This window comes from Myodes glareolus, chromosome 8 (assembly GCF_982192425.1).
Source record: "Myodes glareolus chromosome 8, mMyoGla1.1, whole genome shotgun sequence".
In the NCBI taxonomy this organism is placed as follows: domain Eukaryota; kingdom Metazoa; phylum Chordata; class Mammalia; order Rodentia; family Cricetidae; genus Myodes; species Myodes glareolus.
This window is the reverse complement of record NC_142033.1, coordinates 14994001-15003623: the sequence shown is the minus strand read 5'-3', so window position 1 is coordinate 15003623 and position 9623 is coordinate 14994001. Positions and strand designations below refer to the sequence as shown.

At 42.7% G+C, this 9623-nt stretch overlaps 1 protein-coding gene across 1 annotated transcript; it reads right to left on the bottom strand.

Moving 5' to 3' along the window:
• Positions 1-2582: 2582 nt before the first annotated feature.
• Positions 2583-8224, bottom strand: Cxcl9 (C-X-C motif chemokine ligand 9). Its single transcript, XM_048425640.3, has 4 exons — positions 8070-8224; positions 6851-6980; positions 4541-4625; positions 2583-3440 (listed from the first exon to the last, which is right to left on the bottom strand). Exons 1-4 carry the CDS (start codon positions 8128-8130, stop codon positions 3339-3341), a joined length of 378 nt encoding a protein of 125 aa, XP_048281597.2. The 5' UTR covers positions 8131-8224; the 3' UTR covers positions 2583-3338.
• Positions 8225-9623: the final 1399 nt, after the last annotated feature.

The following is a 9623-nucleotide window of genomic DNA, read 5'->3' as shown; positions in this document are numbered from 1 at the left end:
TTGGTGGTCACAGCCAAGCTGGTGCTGGAGGAACCAGAAATCCCGTCAGGCCATGGTTGCTGAATGCAGTGTCTTAGGGCACAGGCGGTAGTTAAAATATGACCAATAAGCCAACAGAAAATCAAGACCGTTGTAAGCTGCCATGAGGATGCTGGGAATTGAATTCTGGAAGAGCAGCCAGTGCTCCTAACCCCCAGTCATCTCTCCAGCCCCTACATGACTTTGTTGTTGTTTTTCGAGGCAGGGTTTCTCTGTAGCCTTGGCTGTCCTGAAGCTTGTTCTGTAGACCAGACTGGCCCCACAGATCCGCCTGTCTCTGCCTCCCAGGTGTTGGGATTAAAGGCGAGTACTACCACCATCACAGCCCAGCCCTATATAACTCTTATAAGTCTGTTATTGTAAGGTAGGGTGTTGGCTTGTTATATGTCAACGTAACACAGGCTAGGGTCATCTGAAAGGAGGGAACCTCCATTGGGAAAATGACTTTATAAGACCGGGCTACAGGCAAGCCTGTAGGGTATTTTCTTGGTGATTCATATGGGAGAAGTCATTGTGGGTGATGCCATCACAGGGGTGGTGGTCTTGGGTGCCATAGGAAAGAAAACTTAACAAGCCATGGTGAGCCAGGGAGTAAGCAGCACCCATGACCTCTTTTGTATCAGTCCCCGCTTCTAGGTTCTGTGTTCAGTGACATATGTGATACTGAAGCTTACATGAAATGAACCCTTCCCTTCCCAAGTTGCGTTTGGTCATGGTGGTTCATCACAGCAGTGGAAACCCTAACTAGCAGGCAATGCTGTATTATTCCCCAAAGAAGTTTTTGTTTTCTTGTGCCTAAGAAACCCCTTAAAGTGCTGTTGTGTCTATATCTCAATTGACATCACTAGCATGAGATGAAAGCCAAAAAGCACATGGATAAAGCATATATGGGAATTATTCTGAAGCACACAGCAGCGAAAGGGCAGATACAGACATTAAAAAACAAGTTTATTTTGGTATTAGTGACTGATATCACTGTCCTTTCACAGAATAGCTTCAAAGCATATATGCCAATATTGTTTTGGATTAAAAATTAGAGTATATATACAAAGCCATACTGTAGGCATACACCGTATATCCATGAGAGTTACTGAGTGGAAACACAGAGTCTTCGGCTAGTTATTATGTACACTACCCACCTGTCACAGGCAAGGTCCACAGGCTAACTACTTAAAAAAACATTTTTAGATTTTTTCCCCCCAGAATAAGTTACTTGGAGGGAGCTGAACAACTTCATGACTATGTAATGGTGTTTGGCTGGGAACAACACTCAGAACCACCTGTAGCATGAGGAATGACACTATTTGGGGAAGTACGCTAGTGGAGGCTGAATTTGCAGCTGGAGACATTCTCTTCTGCTTAGCTCACTGGACCTCCTCTCTAAGGCAGTTTCCAACCCGCACCCCCGTGTCCACCCCCGCAGAGGCTAGCTCGGCCCCAGCCGCGCCTCCGCCAACAGGATTTACTATTTCCTGTGGCTCTTGCTTCTTTTAAAAATATTTCTACAAAGATTTCATTTTGATTTTAAATTACGTCTGTGTGTCATGTCTGTGTGTGGGCTTGTGCACATATCTGTGCAATGCTTACGAAGGCCAGAAGAGAGACTTGGATCCCCCGGAGCTGGAGTTGCAGGGGGTTGTGAGTCCCCAGTGTGGTTGCTGGGAATGGAACTCTGGTCCTCTGCAAGGGCAGACCAGCTCTCCAGCCCACTGCTTTTCTGATGTGGCAGCTGATCGGATAATACTCTGGGAACTCGGAAACGAGGGAAGGCGCTAATGAAGCCCTTACTCGCCTAAGATGAGCTTATTAAAGGAGCTGACAGCTGTTTTGTTGACTCGTAGAAGCTGGAACCAATCAGCAATGATTTCAGAGGAATTTTCCACTGGGGAAAGGTCTGGCACTTGCCAATCAGTAAAGCCTTTCTTTGTTGTGAGCTTTTGTGCTTCGAGATGTCCTGTATGTTTTGCGAACCATCTGGGGATATCTACAAATATCTGTCTTAAACATGTGATTCCTAGTGAATAGTCTGGGGATATCCACAAATGTCTGTCTTAAACATGTGATTCCTATCTGTTAAAGGCGTTAGCATCCTGTCACAAGGTAAGGCTATGCTTTTACCCAGCCTTGTGTACTGAAAATGCCTGAAGACAGTAAGAAAGCTAGGCAGAGAAAGAGAAAGGAAGGAAAGAAAGAACGAAAAGGAGGTAGAGCAGCATACACCTTTAATCCCAGCGTTTAGAAGGCAGACCTATGTGAGTTTAAGGCCAGCCTGGTCTACACAGTGAGTTCTAGGATAAACAGGTGAGAAACTGTCTAACAAAAACAAACAAACAAGCAAGGAGACCAAGGGTTACAGTTGTGCAATGTGGAGTTGCCTGGATTGACCAATGCCTGCTGTCTAATGGCCTTTCTACCTCTAACACACATGGGAAATCATTCAAAACCAAGTTTTAGGCACCATGGAAGTTTTAGGAGGATAACCCGTGGCCCCTGCCCTCAAAAGACCATCACATTGGAAAGAGAAAAACAAACACAAAAAATAATCAGATGACAATGAAGTTTACTCATGAGACACCGAGCAGCAAGTGAAATAAAACTTAAGAGAATTTGAGTAACCAGAAAATTTTTTTTATCTTTTTTTAACTGCTGAAGTTTTTGCACTGTTAGTGATCAACTCCAGGGCCTTGTCCGTGCAAGGCAGGTGCTCTACCACCAAGCTACCCCGCCGTCGTCTAAGAGAAAAGATGGGATCAAGTCAATGATGAGATCACATGGTCTCAAAAGGTACATGGAAGGCTCTGAAAGCCAAGTCTGGTGATCTCTACTGTGGAACCCCAAAACCATTAGCACGGATCTCTGAGACATACTGTGTACCAGGCCCAAGTGAAGCTGCTGATGGCCAGATAAGCGAGGTCTTGCTCACCAGCAGACAGACAGACTTAGGCTTGGTGACGACCTCAGAACCCTCCGGATGCTGCAGTCTAGAAGCCCAGAGACAGCTGTTGGGCATGGGATAAGCAAGCGTGGATATTTGCCCAGATTTGAGATTATCAAGACTGTGCTCAGGAGCTTGACAGAATTTTGTTGGCTGCACGTAACAAAGACAGTTTTTGCCTCCAGCAATCTTTACTATTTGGATTTTACAATTAACTTTCTAGCGTTAGTTCTACTTTCAAAATCATGCTTTATATTTTCTAGCCAAGTTAAAGAGCTTACGTATTAAAGCCCGCTCCCCACCGAAGGCGTAGTATGATCTAGAAGCCATTTACGCACAGAGTGCTTGCCGGGAAAGTGGTCTCTCACGGAGCCTTTGAGCCAGGACCTTGGGGTTTTTTAGCTTTTCTGATTTTCTTGTTCCTTTGATGGTTTTTCCCCCTCTTTTGCTTTTTCTTTAGGCTGATCTGCAAAAAGTGAGAAAAAAAAAGGCAATGCTTTCACATGTTGTAATTTTCTCTCCTGATAGTCGAACTCCTCCCAACCTCCATTGTTCCTTATCCTCAGCACCACCTTAAGTCGCTGCTCATTACCCGTTTTTCCCATATCAAAGAAGCAAATACAGCTCTCTCTTTGCTCGGGTTTGTCTGTTTTCCTGGCATCTTGCTGTCTTTATCTCATCCTCCTCCATCATCCACCTGTGCCAAACACAGCCCTCTGGGAGCTGGTACTCCTATGAGTCAGGGATTCTCAACCTGTGGGTTGAGACCCCTCTGGGGGTTGCATATCAGATATTCTGCTTATCAGAAATTATGAGGTAGCAACGAAATAATTTTATGGTTGGGAGTTACCGCAACACGAGGAACTGTATTAAAGGGCTGCAGGATTAGGCCAGTTGGGCACCACTGAATGTGGATGAGGCTGTGGAGAGTGTGGGCTAAGGCTTCTCAGTGGGTCTGTGGGACCCAAGAGTCAGACTCAGGGGCTCGAACTCCCCACTGCATACTCCACAGCCCCTCTCAGACTCCGCTCCTTAACATTTCACACGGGGTTCTTCCCACTCTATCCTGGCTTCTTTCCCACCTCAGTCCCTTTGTTCTCTAGACTTAAATTCCAGCTACCTTACTTCAGACTCACTGAATGAATGACTGAACGCAACCAGCTTCCTCACGAAGCCACTAACACCCACACTGTACTTAATTAACTTCCTGGTAAACACCTTCTCTGTCAGGATCCAAAACTGAGGTCACTCAACACAAAGATATCGACTTTAATACTTTCCATTCTGCCTCCTGGCCAAGCCAATTATCCTTTCTTTCATTAGTTTCAAGATTCTTGTGTAGACACACTTCTATACATTTCCCACTAAGTCTAATGACTTTTATATATTGTTAATGATGAGTTGCTATCAAAGGGTGGGGTTATAGCTCGTTATTTTTGAATCTTTAGTGTATTCCTATTTGATACAATTCAAACAGATGGAAAATGTATCCTTAATGGCTGTGCCCTATCCTCCGACTTCCAGGGTGGCTCTGAAAGAGAGAAATCTTTTCTTCCTGTCACCAACCTGTTTCTCCCAATCTTCCATCAGCTTCTTCACATTTGTGGAATCTGGGTTCAGACAGGTTTGAGTTCCACTCTTCAGGGTAGCGCTGCCAAAGAAACACCAGTCGCCAGTGAGCTTTCTCCCCGAATAATTTAACAATTCTTAGTAGAAATAGTGTGTGTGTGTGTGTGTGTGTGTGTAAACATGGATTTTACTGAGTTCTTCAAAGAAACCACTTAAAATACAGTAAGATGTTTTCCTAAGATTATCAGGTGGATTTCAGAAATTGTAGCAGACCTTTCAGGAGAAATCTTATTTTAATATTTTTTTTCTAGACAACTTGAGAATAAGAACAGCTTTTCCATATAGACTCCCTCGATTTAGGTGTCAAAAGTCTTATATCTACATAGCTTTCACATCACAATTCGAATTTCCAAGAGACTGGGAATGGTGGAGTATGCCTGGAATCCCAGCTCTCGGGTAGCTGACGTAAGAGGATCAGGAGGTTGAGGCTGTTCTTGGTTACATGAGAAGACTGTCTCAAAAAAAAAAAATTCTAATCTCTAGAAAAGTATTATTAGAAGAGTTAAAGACACTGCAGTAGTGTAACAATAGGGAGATTTTTGACATAATCTACATTCTTGGTGATGGGAAATGGCTATACAAATTATGGCATATTGATATGATGTAAAACAATTTAGCCATTAAAAGTCATTAGTAGGGTCAGTGAGTTGGCTCAGCAGATAACCTTTCTTGCCTCCCAGGCCTAGAGAACTGAGTTCAGTCCCCCAGAACCCTATATAAGGAGACAGGAAAGAACTGACTCTGCTAAGTTGTCCTGACATCCACATGCATGTACATTTGAACACACAGATTAATGAATTAAAATTTATTTTACTTTTGATTTACGTGGATTTACGTGTTTCTGTGTCCATATGTGTACTTGTATGCAGGTGCCCACTACGTCCAGAAGGCGGTGTAGGATCTCCTGGGGATGGAGTTACAGATGCTTGGGACTTGCCTAATGTGGGTGTTATAAACTGAACTCGGGTCTTCTGCAAGAGCAGCAAGCACAGCAAGGTGGTAGTGGTGCACGCCTTTAACCCTAGCAGGGAGGCAGAGGTAGGCAGATCCCTGAGTTCAAGGTCAGTCTGGTCTACAGAGTGAGTTCCAGGACAACCAGGTCTACACCGAGAAACTCTGTCTCAAAAAAAAACCTCAACCAACCAAACAAAAAAAAGAGCAACAAGTATGATTAACCTCTCAGCCCTCTCTCCAGTGACCCCTCAAACATTTTAAAAGTTATTCTTAGAACTCAGGAGTAGTGTCCGGTGGAGAGTATATGCAAACTATGCAAAGTCCTGGGTTCAATCCCTAGGTCCCCACCCCCAAAATAACCTGACAAGTATGGCATTATTAGGGAAAATTAACAAATGTGAGAAAATGTCCATTATTATTGTGCTAAGGAAAAAACAAATTATAACTGGGAATTTCTCCTTATTTGTAGGGAAGATGTCCAGGTTCCTACACTCTCAGGTGATGCCTATGTAGTTAAGATAAAGTCTAATGGGTAAATTCAAAGTAAGATAGTAACAACAATAAATAATATCAAAATAAAATAACTACAACAACGGGCCATAATGAAATTACTAAAAACTTATGAACCATTTGTTTCTAGAATAGTCCATTCAATATTGTGGCACATAGTTGACTTCAGGAAACTGAAACCTAGGAATTTGAATTAACAGATAAGAGGGAACTACCTACTGGATGTAGTGTATAACTTAATTGACTTTACTTTTATATGCATGTATCTATTATGCATTACATATGAAGAGGAACACACGTGTGAAAGACGACACGCTGAGGTTGGGGGAGCAGAAGTGTGATTGTTGTCGTCTTTTCAGTAATATGCCTTAAACATTTAAGATTCTAGGACCCAGTTTGTTTTTTTTTAAAAAAAACAAAACAAAACAGTATATCCTTTGATCTTTTAAAAATTGTGTTTTTATTAATTCATGGAGAATTCCACTCAATGTAGTTTGATGATATTCATAAGAGCTAATTGCTGACATTATTCAAACATATGTTTTCTGAATTAGAATCCTAAATGGCCTTGAGAAGGTCATCTGGTCTTGAAAACATCTGATTATTTAAACGGTATGTCATCTTTCAGTTTCAGTCTCACCAGAAATTTCTTATCTTCGGGGAGAAAAAAAAATGAGCAGACAGATTTATAGAGGAGCCAACTGCCTGTGTAAGCAAGTTGTCTGGGGGTGAGGCTGCCACTAAGTTCCATGTGGGATGCGTGTGTTGGAAGATTTTACTTACATGATCTCAGTTTTGTTGCACTGAGGGCTCGGGGCAAATTGTTTGAGATCTCTTAAGGACCTGTAGGAGGGGATCATGCCTCGGCTGGTACTGATGCAGGAGCATCGCTGATTCCTTATGACTAGGGTTCCTACAGGAAAGAAAACACACATGCTTAGGTCAAGGTCTCACTGGGCATGGTTGATGGGAATGATGCGTTTGACTCAGTCATTATTGCTGTCCCTGAGTGTGTGACAGTTTCCATTCTGTAAACGAGAAAGCCAGGGTGAAGGACAAAGTCATTTAGCAAAAGGAAGCAGGGGAAGCATTTCAGTTTCAGTCATTCTGAGTCCACTACCTTACTCTACAACCTTAGAAGAACAGAAAACTTCCCCAGTACTTAGTTAAATCCCCACTGAAATTAGGCACACACATAACACTCTGTCTGTGAGGACGGATTCCTCAACCCGTTTATTACCTGACCTCAGGGGCATGGAGTTGATGTAGAAGTGGACAGAAAGCTCTACTTGCAATAACCAATTATCACTTCAATCCTTATCCTTTCTCACCCCACTGCTCTGAAAAATCTTTTTAAATATTCTGTCCTGGTCCCTTAAACCTTCCATAGACTCGGCCTCTATTTACCTAGGTTTTACTATCCTACATTAACTCCAAAACGTCTACTTTAAAGATGCAGAAAACACATTCTAGGAAGGGTATTTGTCCACCGTAAACTAAGACCTGAGTAAAAAGGCCAGAGGCAGCCTCTCTGGTCTCTGAATTCTCAGTTGGTTAACCGCAGACGTTTATCAGTGCACAGGATCAGATGAGGTTGTTGCCGGAGACAATTTATTTAGAAAAGGATCCCCTGGCTCACCACCAGTTGCCAGTGCTACAGATGTCATAGCTCGCATGACAAATGTCAGACTCACGTGAAATGGAAACAAAATACCCAGAAATTCCTTTACATCTGAAAGTGGGGTTTCTCATTATTCAAATATGGTTTGAACCCTCATTGGAAACTCACAATACCTACACCAAGAAGGTGTATTTGACTTGGCAGGTGCAAATTATGACCTTTGGATAACTGGTCACAGCATCCAAATGCTTTGATGAGTGAACAATATTACTTTTTATTGCATGCAAAACATTCAACTTTATCTCCTGAACCAAGAAGTCTTTTTATAGCAATGCATTTATATCAGAATTTACTAACTTGATACAATGTAAAGCTCCTCACCTTGAACCCCAAACTGGTCCAGAAAGATGACACCCAAGAGAAATAGAGCAATTGACCTCATGGCAGAGCAGAGTTCTAGGGAGCTGCTGTGCCGGATTCGAGTCGGAGAATGTCTTTGGAGAACGTGTTCTTGGGAATCATATTTATTTAGGAAATCCCTTCCCCTTCTCATCTCTGATTGGCTGGTTTCCTCAGCTGACCTAGAACTAAACTAACCACAAACTCGATTGTCCTGGGGAAACCCCTACTCTCAGATCCCAGGGAATTTCTGCACGTTCTACTTCCACTTCACATAAATGGGTAGGTTTATAGGAAGGGGTGTGAAACCGCTAGTGTCCACTTTTAGCACAGCCAAAGTTGCTACCTGGATGCAGAATGGATTGCCATACGAGGAAGGCTGGAGGCGTACTTCCCACATGAGAGATATTGACATCTGGGGAAGTGACTCTTTTTATCTGTAGTGTACATAGATCTGTGCACTATGTAGCTCCATTAATCTTTTTTCATATTTTCCACACAACTTAGAGCATCTTAATTTGTTGAGGGACTAGATTGTTTTCTCCTTGTGGCAAATTTATCTTGTCTCACTGCTGCTACACTTTTCCACTATTCTAATTGTTAGATGAGTCGCATAAACCGCAGCTGTCCCAGTCCTTGCTACCTTTTCCGAATATTTCCCTAAATGCCTGTAACACTGAGAGCGTGACTATGGCAGGAGAACATGCAATAATGAGGATTTCCCAAAGGGTTCACAGGGGCTAAATCTATGAAACAGCGTTCAACAGCAAATAACTTTAAAAAATAAAGCAGCTATCAAAACATCCTGGCTGTTCAAAATTCTTGTAGCTGTTGAAACTTCAAGCAGAGTTAGTATGACGCTGAGAGACGTAGCATCACGTGTCCTCAGAGAACATTATTTTCTGGGACAGGATGAGAGCTGGAGGAGAGGGAAAAAAAAACCAGGACAAAGGAACAAAGCCAAAAATTACCCTTTCAAAACAGGAACAAATAAAATCAAAAGTGCATAAACTGCTGGTGCTATATATAGTCTTTGACCTTCCCGTCCAGATAAAGGTGCCATTAGAATCTAATAAAAGCCCTGCAAAATCTGATCAAACGCTGGATAACACAAGACGCAGGTGTCAGCATCTTCTTCTCTGCTTCACACAATAGTTAAGATAGGACCGGCAAAGAGTATTAGACATTTTTGCCTTTACTTCACATGATCGTTGAGTACACTTGCTAACGGGGAAAGATGGTAGCTAGGAGATGCTACTGTTCTGTAGCTGAGCACATACACTTCTAGACTTTGTCTCCACGTCAACTGCGTCTAGACTTTCAATCTTTTTATCTCCCCTAGAGACGGCTGGACCAGCTTTCAGTGAACTAGTGCTTGCAGCTTGCTTTTCAGCTCATCCTAGAAGAACACCATTGGATAAAAGGAACAATAGCATGCAAATTACCTTTCCTCTTCTCTCTCTCTCTCTCTCTCTCTCTCTCTCTCTCTCTCTCTTTCTCTCTCCCACCTGTTGCTTCTTTCTCTTTATCCATCCT

Coding starts and splice junctions, on each gene's coding strand:
- Cxcl9 (XM_048425640.3), bottom strand. CDS start 8,130: ATGAGGTCAATTGCTCTATTTCTCTTGGGTGTCATCTTTCTGGACCAG. Junction 6,981..8,069: donor GGACCAGTTTGGGGTTCAAG/GTGAGGAGCTTT, acceptor TCTTTCCTGTAG/GAACCCTAGTCATAAGGAAT. Junction 4,626..6,850: donor TGCAACAAAACTGAGATCAT/GTAAGTAAAATC, acceptor TTTCTTTGGCAG/CGCTACCCTGAAGAGTGGAA.